This window comes from Topomyia yanbarensis, chromosome 2 (genome assembly GCF_030247195.1).
Source record: "Topomyia yanbarensis strain Yona2022 chromosome 2, ASM3024719v1, whole genome shotgun sequence".
NCBI lineage: Eukaryota > Metazoa > Arthropoda > Insecta > Diptera > Culicidae > Topomyia > Topomyia yanbarensis.
Window position 1 is genome coordinate 393,737,115 of NC_080671.1, and position 15,913 is coordinate 393,753,027.

The following is a 15,913-nucleotide window of genomic DNA, read 5'->3' on the forward strand; positions in this document are numbered from 1 at the left end:
CGAGTGGAGAATAAAAAGCACACCAATAGAAGGGATATCAATGAATTAAATATACCAAAATAGTAACAAATACTTCCAATTTTCCCACCGTAGTGAAAGGGTGAATAAATTCATGACCGCCCAATTCCTGACTAACAGGCCCTATATTTTGCCTGATATTTGTTCAAAATTTTGCGGATTCAGTTAAAATGATATATTTTCAATTCTTTTACTATTTTAAATCGATTCCGTCGGGTAGTAATTTTCGGTGAAAAGCATAATACACCACTGTAGAATTTTTAAGATTTGGAAATTTTGTTATGGAGGTAAAATGATAGAACATGGAAGGCGAACAGAATACCTAATTGTATGTATTATCAATACTGTCCTATCGTTTTTAACTAAACTCCAAGGGTACTAAAAACTTCAAACGTGTTTTTTCAAAGCCACTTCAAACCACGAGCTTTGAAATATTCACAGCATATTCTAAATAATTTTCTCCAGCGACTTCCGAAAGTTTTTAGTTAATAAATGATGTCTGTATCGATTTTCTTGGCTATTTTCGGCAAATTTAAGACTAAGAGAAATGAAAGCAATGAAATTGAAATACGGATTGATATTCTATAAATGATGGGGTGTTGATTTTAATGGTACTTTCAGCGTTTCATGTAAAATTAAAATAACGAAAAATATTGGGGAGAGTGAGGACACTTCATCCTTGGGAATATTTGTTTCCCTGGCCATATCTCATAATCAATACGAATAAAGTTATCACAATATAAAAAGAAAATGAAGTATTTGCTCGTTTATGAAGTTTAAAAAGCAAATCTGATGTATTACATTTGGTTTGGATAAGTTCTGATATATTTTAGAAAATATGTGTTTAAATCCATCTCGAAGATCTTTTTACAATTTTTTGAGCGGTTGTATGAGATAGTCGAACTAATTATTTATTAATATTTTCATTTACGATTACTTTCTAAGGGTTTTTGTCTAGAAAAACACGTTTTTTGAATAAAAAAATTCACAAAACATACAAATAAATTTTTATTTTGTTCACCTTATACAACAGGTATCTTTGACCCCTGGGACAATTGACATTCTTGATCCCTATCACTAGTTCTCTCAGACACTTTTGAAATGTATAGAAATAGAAAAGCATCATTTTCATAAAGTACCAGGCTCTATTATCCAAAATGTTTTTTCCGTGAACAAATCATGATATAAGTTATTGAAAGTTGGAAAAGCCAGTTAAACAGCACTGATTTACTGTAAATACTCGTCTTGACTTTCTGCTGTGGTTAAAGTATGTCGTGCATCTAAAAAGGTAGTATCATTAGTTAATTTGTCAGGACAGGTGGTTAACTAAACTTTCGTGTCTATAGGTCATAGTTTGCTTTGTTTCTTTAGCCCTAGTAGGCGGGGGATCAAATTACCACACGTTTTCACAAAAACCTCGTTTTGACATGATTTTCAAAACTGTTCATATTACTGACAGGACATAGTATTCGGATTGACACATTATTCATAGCGATTCGAATTGACTACAAGATGGTGAATTTCGCAATAAAATTTTTTATTTCGTTGAAAAGTTATTAGAAAAAAACAAAAGTGGGATTAAGCGTACCCACTCTCCCCTACTACGTAAGTCACTTGCTATCGTTGGAAGGTATCAAGAAAAAACTTTAGTTTTTGACACTAGGTCAAACATTACAGGAGATAGATTTTGGGCCCGGATTCAAAAAAAAAACGCTGGCGGGAAAATGCTGAACAAATTACTTGAAATTGATATTTTTGTGCTGCATAAGTCGTATTATGAATCCCATTTTTGGGATTTTGATTCATTCCATTATTACGCAAAGAAAAATATGCTTATACCGTACTCTAGAATGGTGTAAATTCGTAACGATCATTTTAGAACGCCTCGAAATGCGCCCATCTTTGAAATTGAAAAAACAGTGTTTTCTACAACGTTGGCAATATTTTTATGATAATCAATCACAAGTACTCTAAAAATGCCCTGAATACGTTGATTAATTTTCATGAAGATTAGGTAATCGGTTGCGAAAAAATATAAACATTTCCTAAAATTTATTCATAAATATTCCTGGAACCTTTGAAATTTTATAGATTGTGAATGTATCTGTCTGAGATGCTGCCTTCTTATAAATATGTATTTCTTCCTTGGATTTTTTTGTAGAATGTTGTTTTAATCTATATGAAGTTTCTCTGAAAATACTCTTGGACTTGATTTTATTGATTTTTATTCTCACTAATATTTGTTTACAGTAACAGTGCATTGAAAACGCCTCCAGTTATTTTAAATTTCACATCGTATTAAAAATTTGTGAATTAGCCTTCTTTGGAACAAGAGCAAATCAATGGAAATAATTGTAGAATTTTATTGATTCAAATACAATAAATAAAATGAAATGGATTTGCCTTCTTTAAAATTTTCGTAGCATGTTTTTGAAATGCTATTAATTTTAAATTAAATTACGACCTTCTTTGGTATCGCCTTCTTTTTAGCATGATCTGTTTTCTGGACCTTCGATTGATTGATAATGATTTCAAATAAAATTACAGATGCATGAGAATTAGTTTTTTTTTTAATTCAATAACATGATCAACGAGCAAAGACAAGCTGTGAAGGGTACCAAACAAATATTTGAGTAGCAACATAGTTCTAAATGCAAATGTTCTCAAAGTACTTCAGATTTCAATAGCATAACGACTTGCCGAGAAAAAGTACGTTCCGGGAAATGGTACATAACGGGAAACAATATTCCGGGAAATGGGATATTCCGGGAAATGATATTCAGGGAAATAGTGCAATCCGGGAAATGGTTTTCCGGGAAATGGTATTCCGGAAAACGACATACAATCCAGTTAGAACGTTGAATAACTTACACCTTCACAGTATCCTTACTTCAATCATTGAAGCGTTACAGAAAAAAAAAACGGGTTTTAATGATTTTAAAGTTCAGGTGATTATATTTTATTGTCTCTGGTAATAACTGTAGATAAGGAATCCCAAATAACACGACAAAAATGCGATTATGAGCAGTGACAGGTAGGGTTGGGCAAACCGGACGATTAAAAAAACCGGTATTTTCGGTATTGGAAATGAAAAAACCGGTAAAAACCGGTATTTTAAGAAAATTCAAACTGTGTTTTCAAAATAATCACTTAACATACAAAGCATCATTTAGCAGAGAGCATGATTTGCTCTCAAAGTACTACAATATCGAAGAAAGCTTTATGAGTGTTGATTTGATTACTCTTATGCTATTGTGAATCTTTTCCAAACCCCACATTAAGGGGCGGGAATAGCGTAGTTGGTAAATCGACTGCCTTATACGCAGCTCACCTGGGTTCGATTCTCAATCCCGCGTATAGGGTTAAAACTTTTTCCAAAGATATTTTTCCTAACTCGAAAAGAGCCTTATCTCCCTGAAACCTTCATGCCTTCATCTTCGGAAGGCATAGACCTTCGAAACGTTGGGGATCTCTCATTACTGAAAACAAAGTGGTCGTTCATCTTTCTATCGGTTAAAACCTATATAATCAAAATAAAAAAAATGGAATGTGATTCAGCATCTGGTTTTTGGAATCGTAGGATGCAAAATGTCGTCTTTTATTGGTCCAAAAAGCACACTGGTTAGCTAGATGCAGTCGGCGTTCCGAGATTTGAAAAACAAATTCATGGAAAATCAGAGCTGGTTTATTGTTTTCTGGTTATCCAAATGCTCGGACATAAAGGTGGTGTTCACCAGAAATTAAAACGGGTTTCAGTCTGTCGAAAACGAAAACGCTGTAGGACAGATTGATCAAGGTCAGATTTGTCACTGGTATCCAAAAATGCTATTCGAATACTCATACTCAATTTATGAAAGCGCTTGAGCATAAATTCCGCCGAAAATATCGGTTTTTTATTCTTCTAAAATCGGTATTTCGGTATAGGATATTGGGACGGTTTTACCGGTTTTCGGTAACGGTAAAACCGGTACTTCCAACCCTTCAAGAAATGAACAGGTTTTGGAAAATAATGCAATAAATATAAACACAGGAACTTGACACTCTTTCGTTTTCACGCCCGCATATACAGCCGTTCCACGCATAATTGTCCCATATATAACTTACAACGGCCGGGCGTCTTAATTTGTTTAGTAATAGACCTTTCTCGTCAAAAAATTTTATATGATAGGATGCTTCCTTTTTTATCCCCAATTCGTTACTTCCTATTGCCGCGATGATTTGGTACCTCTAACTATTGAAAAAATCAAAAATAGTGCAAGCTGCTCATTTAACCCCATATTCTGAATACCTATCTTGCCTTGTTTCCCCGTATTTTTACACCATTTGGATGAATTCCCTGTGGGGAATACTAAAAGGATGCCAGATCTGCATATATATTAGTAAATCTGTAGATTTTGCGTTTTCACTGCAGATCTTTTGCAGATTACAAATATTTAGCAGAACAAAGCCTATGCCAGCCAATTTATACACCAGCCTTCAACATTTTTGATCATTTAAATTATATACATACTACATTTCTACGTCGCATTTATTGAAGATTTTTGTAGCAATCTGCAGACTTTTATATTTTTACTGCAGGCTATTGTTTAAATAGACCTGGCATCACTGATGCTGAAATGATTCATTCATATACCTGTCAAAAATATAGAGCATTGTATGAAAATGTATAACCTCACTTTTCTGACAGTTTCGGTGTGCTTGTTTACCTAAGACTTGTTTACACGGACTTTTAAAATTTACATTACTTCATTAAATTTACAATACTTTCGATGCTCTTTGAAAGAATATCAACTCAAGAGGGATGAGGATTGGAACAATGGTAACCTGGTTCATACATACATGAATCGCAAGATCAAGTATTGGGCTATAAAACGATTGCTTTCTGGATGATGGATAAGGATTTGTACACATTTGTTTGTTTGCTCGTGGGTTAATTCCTAACAAGATGATCCGATTGATTATTCATTTTTAGGTGGTGAAGTTTACCTGAACTTTATAGGTAACGAATTCGGTCGATGATAAGTTGTTGAAATGATTTTGATCGTTCAATGCTCATATCGAAGAACGTTTCCATTGGTCAGAATGCCTACCAGCGTATGATAGCTGCAAACATGAGGACAACAAGGTTATCGCTTTCGAATGGAACTATCATTTATTATTCGGTTTCAAGTTCCATTACAGTAAAAGTTTCGTCGATTATCGCATTGTCGTTGATTTAGCCGGAAAATGCAAAATAGCGCTCGGCACTGACGACAAGGAGTAAGAAGGAATTGATTGGAGTGATAATAATGCAGAGCATTATATATTCTGGTAGAATATCAGGGAGGAGAAATTATATGTAAATTTATATTATATCCCGAGTTGCATTAATTTTGGCACCGCAATAAAGCTATCTGCAACTGCTGTCTTGTTCAAATTTTCACGAAATAACTAGGCAGCGAATGATAGATTTCATAGTCAATTTATTTACTTTTTCTGAAGGATAAGTAATTAGTATGTTGTGAATATATGTGTCGCCGGTGCCGTGTGTTATGGTGGTACCGGACGGAACCGTTGGTCAGATCTGTCCTAACGCTCTCTACTTAGCGCAGGATACGCGAAACCGCTGCTAGCTTTCGAAAGAAAATTCCTAGCTGCTGCTACTCTATCAGTCTCTCTCTCTCTCGACTGAGGACTACAATTTCGGTCGATTAAATTATGCTATGAAAATTGTACTTCCTGGAATTTCATCTAACGAGATCAATTCATTGTGAGGAATTTCGCTGCGTTCCAATATTGCTTGCCTCTGTAGGTGACGATGTGTGTGGATTCACTTCGGCAGCCAGCTCTTATGTTTTGTGTAATTTTGCTATCTTATTCTGCTGAATAAATCATCTGCCTAAAGCCTCTACGTTATACTACGGTCACTTTAAAAACGCCCTGCTATTTAATCTTGTAGCTCTCGGCAAGTCAGTCCTGGCACTCTCCTCGACTATTCCTGGCACTATACCGCTGACGTCGCACTAATCACGGTGATCAAACTTGGCGAGAGCGGCAGTGGTTTCGTCGGAATTGTTCACTCGACAAGCAGTAAGTGCAAGGACTCTGCTACTTATGCCTGAGCCCCTCATTGAAACCTTCGTCCTGCCGGAGTGTTAGCTTCGTTCGATACCAGAGCGTATTGTTGAACCGAAGCAGTCTGCTACTGGCGCTGCTTCCTTCGAATTGGAATCGCTGAATATTCCCGTTAGCCGAATGTCCAACGTGGCCGAAGGCAAACCGATTGCAGCAACACCACCAGCCGTAGCTGACATTTTAGCCTTCAATCCAAGTACCTGCCATTGGCATAGCGACAGACGAGTGCGGTGCAGGCTGGACATCGGTTGACTCGGTGCCGGACGGGGCGAAACAACTGCAACAGGAGCGGACCTAGTATGGGGTGTAAAGGTCATCAATTGCCATAGATCACCAAAATGCTCTGCGGCTAACATTGTGAACAAAACAAACCAAATGAAATTGATCGCAACAACGATAAAATAATCTAAATTCTACCCAAACATTTGAAAAGGGTCACTGCCAAACGTAAACCTTGAGAAAAAGGTAAAAGAAGTTTTGGTCTAATTCATTATAATTCTATTTAAAAATTTAATACTGTTATATTTAGTTTGATTGCGCAAATTGTTTACATCAGACACTCCCCTTAATTCATTGTGTACGTATTTCACTGCCTTTATAATCCTTTTGGAATCAGTTACAATAATCCTTTATAATCATTTTATAATATGTGTATTGCTAGTTAGGACTTTTATATCAGCCGGGCCCTTTTATAATTTGTTATAAAATCATTATCATAATTCTTCATAATCCATTGTTGCGTTATGTTTATGCACATGGTCAGATGGATAGTTTTTAACTGGGACGTGACGTGTGGATACGAAAAAACCTAATGTCAATTGCAGCCAGGGGGAGCTGTCAAATACAGCCAAAGGGAACCGTCAAATGCAGTGAGGGGGAACTGTCAAATGTAGCCAGTCCATTTAAAATATGTGAGGAAGAAAGAGTGGCTATGCAAGACAAGAGATCAAATGAACAGAAAAAATGAAAAAGAAAACATCTATCCACAGGTTTTGTCCCAGGATTTTAATAGAGAACATGAAAATTCGATTTGTTTGCATTTGGCAGTAGGCCTTTTTTAAATGTTTGGCTAGAAATTCCTTACTTCTTCAATAAATCAAAAATCAAAATTACAGCTGAGCGACCTTGTTTGGAAAGTGTTAACATTTGGCAGCGAACCAAACCAAGTTTCTCATACTATGATCGAATCAACAAAAATTCCAAGACTATGTAAACAATCTCTCTGAACTGTCAAAAAAGTGAGGTTAAACATTATCATGCAATGTTCTCCACCGAGAGGTTCACTTTAGTTTGTTTACATAATCAATGAACTTTGTACCGCGACTCACCACTTCATTTGCCGCGTTGCCAGGAACTCAAGCAAAAATATACAAAACAGTGTTGCCCAAACACACATTTTGAGTTTCACCATTCTTGCAAAGGTGAAAAAAATACTCAACATTCTTGCATTTTTCAAATTTAAAAAAATCATTAAAAAATCACGATAGCTCCAAATAGTCTCATTTCAACGGCAATATTCTTAAAAATGTGTAGTCTTTTGAATAAAAATAAGAAAAAAGGGGATTAGGTCGGACGAGAAAGGTCTATTCATGAAGATATGTACTAGCTAAAGCATTGCTCTTCACAAGGTCTCAACGAGATGTATGTTTCACGAGTCTGTGAAGAAACATGATTCAGATATATTAATTGTTGCGAATATGATTTTTTAAAAGTACTGCTTTCACCGTGCTTCGTGTGTATGCGAAGCAAAAGTTTTCATAATTTATTTCTTTATTCCTTTCATTTATTTGGAGGAAATCTTAAGCAGCATCTTCTTAAAAGTTGTAAGAGAATGTGCCACTACGAGCTCAAGAAGATCGTACGGACATCAGAAAAATTCGTTTGCGTTTAACGAAAGTTTAACGTAGCATGAACGTCTGCCGACGCGATAACCCATCTGTTGAAATCGGTCAATTTCAACCAATTAATTCCGTCAATTAGTTGGTAATTTAGAACGGGCATCCGATTTATACAGATCAAATCTGTTGATTGATATGCTGACGAAAATCAACCGTTCATCGACGAAGTCCAACTTTGTGTGTGAATTAATCGATCTCGAACATTTTTTAAGCTTCAAAGTGTCCATCGGTTTACGAAGTTTGTTTACTACTCAACTAAGTTCTACGAACTTAAAAAAGGTTCAAGATAATGTTGGTATCTTGAGAGGAATCATTCAACATTCATTTTTTAGAAGTCCTAGAAGCTTCAAAAATGTTTTACAAAACCATATGAAGTTCTACAAACTTTTACGAAAGTCCTTCGAGTTTCAAGGAAATTACTATGAACTTCAATCGAAACTTTTAGCGAACTTCAGCGAAGTACTTCGAATTTCAAAACAGCCTTACAAATTAAGGGGTTACACGACTGCAGAACACGAAAAAATGTGCATATTTCAGGATTTTTTAGACGAATTAAATAGGTGAATCAAGATCTTGTAAAACGCAATTTATAATACTAATGAAGCACAAGAAATATTTTTTTCGAGTAATTTTGTCATAAGATGGCGGCCGTGCAAACTTTCCTCATAGGCACCTCTTTTTGGAAAGAGTCCATGGCCGGAAACCTATCTCACGTAATTTTTAAGTTAGAGCTTCAAACCAAATTTTTTTTGCGATATCTTATAACAATAGCAAGCGACGTATGTAGGATTTTTTCGATACTTTTTTTTCACGAAATGGCGCTCTTTTTAGTAAAAAAAACGCTGAAAATGTCATAAAAATCGACACAAAATTACTGATTGAAAAAATTAACCAAATAAAAAATAAATTCCTACGTCCTTCGCTGGAGAAATCAATTTTGAATATGCTACAAAAAAAAGGGTTTGTTCATAAAAGATGTCGAATATTGACAGCTGGGTGGAGCGTATACGTATATTATATCCTTATGCCCCTCCTCGCCGCAGCGACGACATAGTTTGCTCCTGTCTGTGCCCTTACACTCATAAGATTTATGGCCGGACTCAAGACACCGATAGCACATATCCACTGAAGGCGGCCGGGGTATGCTAATTGGGCATACCAACCAGCCGATCTTCAGTTTACCTTTCTCGGTAACCTTTTTGGCATCCGCCTACAGTAGCCTAAGGTAGGCTACTTGGGTGTCGGAGGGTCCCCCTCTAAAACGCACAGAGGCCCGCTCGATTGTCACGTCGCATTGCTCCTTGACGGCTGCGACGACATCGTCTGCAGTCGTGAACTCGTCCAGATGCTTGCACTGGAGAGTCATTTCCGCCCCTAACCGCACTAGATTGTGCGCCTCGCTTCAGCACCAGAAGCATTTCTCCTGTGTTGGTGCTTCTCACGCTGCGCACGTCTTGCCCGAGGGCCGAGAGGTTTTCGGCCGCCCTAATCGACTTTAGGATGTCGGCGTATTTGTCCTTGTCGGTTTTTAACCACAAGGCCTCGCCTCTGTCCTTGGCCTTCTTCATGGGCCGCGGTACATCCGGTGTCGATGCCGACTCCTTCTTGGTAATCAGCGTCCAGGGGTTTACGCCCCCCTGCCCGGTTGCACCGAGTTGCTGGTACCTTCTCTCTGCCCAGCGGGGACATTCTCGCCCCGGTTTACCTCGACCAAACGGCGTTTGGCCGTAACGGTTACACGCCGTGTGGTGTTGGTTTTTTCGCCTTCGCCTGGTGACCTCCTAGAGCGCTTAGCGTTCGACGCCGTGCGCTTGCCCTTGCCTTTGCCCTTCGCGGGGAACTCAGCCGCCGCTTCGAGCGACATGGCTGCTCCATAGAAGGGGGAGGGGAGGGCCCCTGTCTGGGTACCTATGTCGGCCTTCTCTCTTCCCTCCCTCTTGGAGGCCACTGTCTGGGTACCTATGTCGGACTTCTCCCGACATTCCACCCTCTTGGCGTAAGCCTGCTGTTCCTGTCTTGCGACACGAACAGCCTTCCGGAGCATTAGCAGGTTCTGTGTTTCAGCTCCTTGCTAATATTTTGTTTCGCGCTAGTGAACTCGATTATTGCATCGAGCTGCTCCACCACTTTGCGCATCGCGGATAGTGGCCCGTCCAGCGCGTTGGTAGGGCTATTTTCTACCACTGCTGGGGGGTCACTGGTGCTATCAGATGCAGCACTCGTCGCTCCACTACTCTCCCCACGGGGGGGAGACCTCGCCAAACCTCCTCTAGCAAAGGGATTCGGCACCTCCATTTGTTTATTTTGTTTATTTTTATTCACTTCATTCATGTTGATTCCCACGAGTAGCGCGAGAAAGAAAAGTCCGCCACGCCAGAGCTCCGCAGTAACGTGGTAAGGGACGCTTACTGTGGGGGTTGCCCAGGTACCCCAGAGGCTCCGTTACCGATCGAGCATCTTTTTCACCCCCTCGATCACTCATCCCTCGGCACGGGTCGCTTCACGCCTTGGAATTGAGGTTATGACCTATCTTGCTTTACGTGGTGACCGCGGCCCAGATCATAACAACCATCCTCCTTTACCAGGGCTTTGGACCTGTAGCTCTGGTTCTGAATAGTTCCAGGTACGTATGTTATTACAGACATGCCACTATTGAGATCCGTCATTCGCTAGCGGAGTTCGCAAAAGTATGTGGCATCGCTGAGCGTAAACGTAAAAATAATCTAGCGGAGATTAATCCCAATAGCAAAACAAGTATTTTTATCTTGTTTGTTCGACCCCTGGGTGTCTGTTCTATGTGATTTCGCTGTTACATATTAATGTTTCTAATTATTTCTAATTATCAAACGCTCAACATAAAATGTATGGAGTTGCTGTGTTTCCTTAAGCTCAGCGGATTTTACCAAGAGAATTTGGGTACTAAGACTACAGGTAGTTGAACACATTAAAGAAAACGCGGAAGAGTTCAGAGCATCTCTAGAGGACACCACAAGGAACATGAACCACCTGGGGCACAGGAGCGAGACCAGAATAGCTGAATTTCTGAGGTGATTAGAGCACACCAATACATGGGGAGGTCAGGTAATAATCGCGGCAGCGGCAGCTATCTACGGAAAAAGAATAGACGCTTATAACGAGGATGGCCCGACAATACACTTCAACAGAAACAGTGCAGCAGTGGGTACATTGCGTATCCAGCTTTTTACGTGCCATAATGGCGGTCTCAATTGTTCAGTTCGTAATACGTTTAATTGCCCTTTTTTGACAATGATCGTATTTTCAACAAGACGAGGCCATCTTGCCACACCGTAGCCGCTACAATCAAGTTCTTGCAGAGCAAATTCCCAGGACGCGTTGTCTCAAAAAATGGTGATTTGGCCTCCTCATTCTCTGGATTTATGCGGTACCAGACTTTTTTTCTGTGGGATTACTTGAAAACTAACGTTTATTCTAGCAAACCTAAGAACCTTGACGAAAAAAATGGTTTAAATTATCCTAAACAAAGCTTATTTACTTGTGAAAATCGGCTGAAAAATGGCGGAGTTGTTCAATGTTGAAAAAGGATACATCCAGCTGGCGCACCCTGTTCATGGGACAATTATGCGTTGAACGGCAGCGCAGGTCTTATTTGAACGTTCATATAATTCATCTTTTACTCATCTGGTTTGTCGGCGAGTAAGCGTCAATCAAGCTATAGTTGAAGAGCTTACTTTTTATTCACAGCACGTGAATACGGTCATTTACCGACCTCCAATTAATATCCCGTCGCTGCTACTTACTAAGCACTGCAAAGCTACATAAGTTCAAGTAGCCCCCTGTATGGTTAGCTCGATTAGTTCAGTCAGCTTTAATATGCACACCCGTGTTGTGAACTAATCACAGACGATGGCACACACTCAGTGGTTCTATTCACACTCGTATGCTTTCCGTCGCTCAGTGTTACTGGATAATACATGGGTAAGTTACCTCCATGTTCTGTCTTGTTAAAGCCACTGTAGTGGCTCTTGAACGAGATACCCGTATTTGGACTTGCTGCGAGATTTTCGTTATCCTTGTACCACACTATCGAACTGAACAATATTCGCACCGAATTATTCGATTGAAATATTTGTTTGGATTTAGTAGACATATCTGTAGTTAGAGAGTAATTTTCTAGATCACGTAAATGTCTTTTCAAGAATTGAGGCAATTTTTTAACATAGGCGAAAGTGATTTTATAAGTTCCTGGCCTAAGTGATAAACCGGTGACGAAAAAAATTGTTCCCAACCGCTGATGAGACTGAACGATTTTTTTGTTTTTTTTTTTTGATTTTCATGAGCAACGATTTCTCTGTAGCAGCGAATTTGACGTGTTTTGCATTTCGTCATCTATGATGCATCTCGAGTATAGAGTTCATTAAATGTTGTTTCTCTATTTGAAACGGTTGCAATTATCACCAAATTTTATCTTGTGCACCTTGAAGTCCCTATAAATATGGCTACTGTGAAATATTACATGGCTTTGTAATGTTATAAGAAGAAGTCACCGGTAATAATTGTAAAATTTTCCCAAAATTCATCATTCTGCACCACTAACTTGAAAGTAGTTGCTCTTAAAACGCTCATTCTGAAAAAAAAACGCCGTGTTGAAAATCTGTGAAAATCTAAAAATTAGTTGGGGAAACCTCCAATAAATCATCAAAAATTCCTTAGATTTTCTAAAATTTGCGCTAAGTTGGCTCTAAGATTACTCACTCCAAGATAACGCCAGACCGCACACCGCTAACATCACACTACAGAAAATACTCGAAGTGGGGTAGGTTATTTTCGTACATTCTACGAAACGGGCATAAGCGAACTTCCAATTCGATGGGAAACATTTTCAAAATGGAGGGGACTATGTAGCAAAATACTGTTTACGTTTCTTATCCTTTTTTAAACTTTTTGTAATAAATTGTGAAAAATTCGGTTGGTTAATATGTAATCCTTCCTCCTATAATGAATGCATTTAGATTACATAGAAAATTCTCAGAACTCAGAAACCGACCACACTTGTCGCCGCAATCCTTTCTTCCTGCCTGCTGCCATCTATCATTCACAGAATTCTACTAGTTTATAAGTTTCCGCTTGCCACACGACAATGCGATCAAAACAGAACATCATGTCTTCAGTTTCTAATTATATCACAGATCACACTCACATCCCCCATTTACACCGGTTTTTTATATTCTTTGTTTACTTTCAGTTTTGAGCTATTTATGAGTTGCTTTAATTTTAATGCTCTTTTAATTAATTCTTAAACAAACAAACAAACAAACAACAAAAACCCGAACTACATATTTACTACAACTATCATCATCACAAATCATCGTCACCAAATACCATCTACGTCATCGTCGCCGTCTTCGTCGTGGTCGTCGTCGTCATCGTTTGTGCACGGTCGCCATTTCGCCTACTGTCGATCACATATAACCAATCACACTAACGTAAAACCACCAAATCGGTTATACTAACGGTAAACCGTTACCGCACACCGTATTTTCCACCAAGGCAGAGTTTAAGATCGGAGGAGGAGGCGGTGGTACTGGCGGTGGCGGTGGAAACATCGGAGTTGGACTAATTCGAAATACCATCACCAGTTCCGGCAAGCAGGCGCAGCTAATGCAACAGCAGCAGCAGCAACAGCTTTATCCGAACCTACAACTTCTGAACAGTGGTAGTGCCAACGACGACGAAGGTTATGAGGAAAGTTTGTACTTCCAGCCAACGCGAACCCTCCGGAAGGATCAGATGGCGATGATCTACCAGCACAACAACAGCAGCAGCAACAATAATAATAACAACAACAACAACAGCAGCGGCAACAGTAAGTAAAGAAGGGTGTGGTGAGAGAGAGAGGTCCCGTAGAGCCCCAATGATTGTAATGATAGTTGGGTGTTACTTTAAAGTTGGTTGGAGCAGTTTCTCAAGCTAAATTGTAAAGTTTCTGAAAACAAAAACAGAAGAAGTGCAAGATATCTGGCAAATGTCACTGACGCTGGAGACGTGATTTTTCGGGACAGTGGAATTTGGGGGCAGCCTTGGCCTACTACTACCGAGGTAACTCGCTAACATTATAATGCGACAAGTGACCTACCATACTTTACAAATTTCTTTGAAAACTAATAAGGTTGCCATTTCACCAATAACTTTGACCAGTTTCATTTTTGGTGAGTCCATTATATCCAAGGGATATAAACACAAACACATGCGTCTTCGGATAATGTCCCTCCTTTCTGACGATATGTCCTGCGACTTATCTTTGCATTTATCTTAGCAAACTGTACAAATTTTAGAACAATTCAAGTTTAGTTCCACGGAAAAAATGCCGACTTTGTGAATCAAATATTCAAAATGACAAAACTGTACATGGGAAGGTAGGAGGACACCAACCTAAATCACTTGAGGGAAACCTCCCAATGATTCATGAGCGGAAAATCCGAGAGACTTCCAGGGAAGGTTTGCCATGCGGAACTAGTCCTTGAAATCCGGGCCTGTCCTGCCTAATCGGATCACTTTAGTTAAATTTCAATAAATCCAATGAAAATTTTAATAGAGTTGGATACCGAAAGTTCAGCGAATTAGTTTTGCTGGGAGTTTTGACTAGTGTTTCAGCTCGACAAAATTCAGAAAAAAATTACTGAATTTTGGCAATTAAAAGTTATATAGAATCGGGCATCAAGTACCGAAGCATCTCCTGTTGGGAGACGCTCCCAATTGCATACCTACAGACTAGAAAAGCATACTATCTACCATTATTTCCATGGGAACAAGGCGTCTCTGGCTCCAGTGCAACCTTGATTCAACCTTGCAATGCTACAAACAAATCCTACCTTTTTGCAACGTTTTCAAGTCAATGTTCCTACCACCAACTGGGGAGACAGTGGCGGGTGGCTTTAAAGCATAAGTTCTGCTAGCCAACAGGATCTAGGCCAGCTGCCAGCAGAGCCAACGACACGACGGCAAGCTATAAAACAAGATACACCTACGTACTCTAAACAAATAATGTCGGAATGCAAAAGCGAAAACTGTAGCAAAGCGTAAAGCCAATGTTGGCTTTCGGTTGGGTGGCTCAGCGAGGATGGAAAGGATTAATGTGAAACAAAGTAGGAGATAAACAAATAGTAGCGAAAACAAATTTATTTTACATCCAGCCGAAAAAGTTTTGTCGTACCATGCCAGATAGTGGCGTTGCTCGTCGCATTAACCATCCAGGCTGCTTTTAGTTTTAATTGTGCTTTTATTTTGGGTTCCTTAAGAAAGGGGGTGGAATTCACGGCTGGCGTTTTAGCGTAGGTGGAATCTTAGGCAAAAAATTACAAGATTTTTAATGGATAACAAAACACCGTTCAGCTAAAAGACAATCAAAAAATTCAAAATATACTGAAAGATGCACATTCAAGTCTACACGGTAAATTGGGTCTACCGTGGATTTCCCAAAACATGTTCTATTCATTTGACTTCTATTTTAGGTCGCTCAATTGTCAACACGCTTACCCCGATCGATGCATCGTAGTCCGGTTTCTTTGCATTGAAATAGCCGTAGTAGACTAACACTACCAAATCGAAAAGAAAACAAAATTATATCAGTTATCAAAATTTCATCAAAGCAGCATTTGTTGCGTTCTCACCTTCTCAACCCCATATACCAAGAAGAAGAGAAGCGTTTGGCATAGTCCAACATCATCCTATTGCTATTGTCGTATGGAACACGAATAATTGAACTTGAGCCATAACCTAGATAATTGGCATGTGTAACGACCAACTGGGCCGGATTCCGTTTTATGAAAACAAATGCTATTATCTTGATAACACTTCAGAATCTACGAACCATTGCATTGTGTCGGAACTGCGGCACACATTTT

The 15,913-nt window shown here is 39.0% G+C and overlaps 1 protein-coding gene across 7 annotated transcripts in view; it reads left to right on the plus strand.

Annotated features, from left to right (window-relative positions):
• LOC131684829 (segment polarity protein dishevelled) overlaps positions 1-15,913 on the plus strand; it is a 39,539-nt gene that overhangs the window by 22,192 nt on the left and 1,434 nt on the right. For 3 of the 7 annotated variants that reach the window (XM_058968024.1, XM_058968026.1, XM_058968025.1), the window contains exon 3: positions 13,564-13,875. In XM_058968024.1, the coding sequence (XP_058824007.1) occupies positions 13,564-13,875 (312 nt within the window). Of the gene's footprint in view, positions 1-13,254; positions 13,876-15,913 lie in introns of those variants that run through there. The other 4 variants (XM_058968028.1, XM_058968030.1, XM_058968027.1 and 1 more) reach the window with 2 other exon arrangements.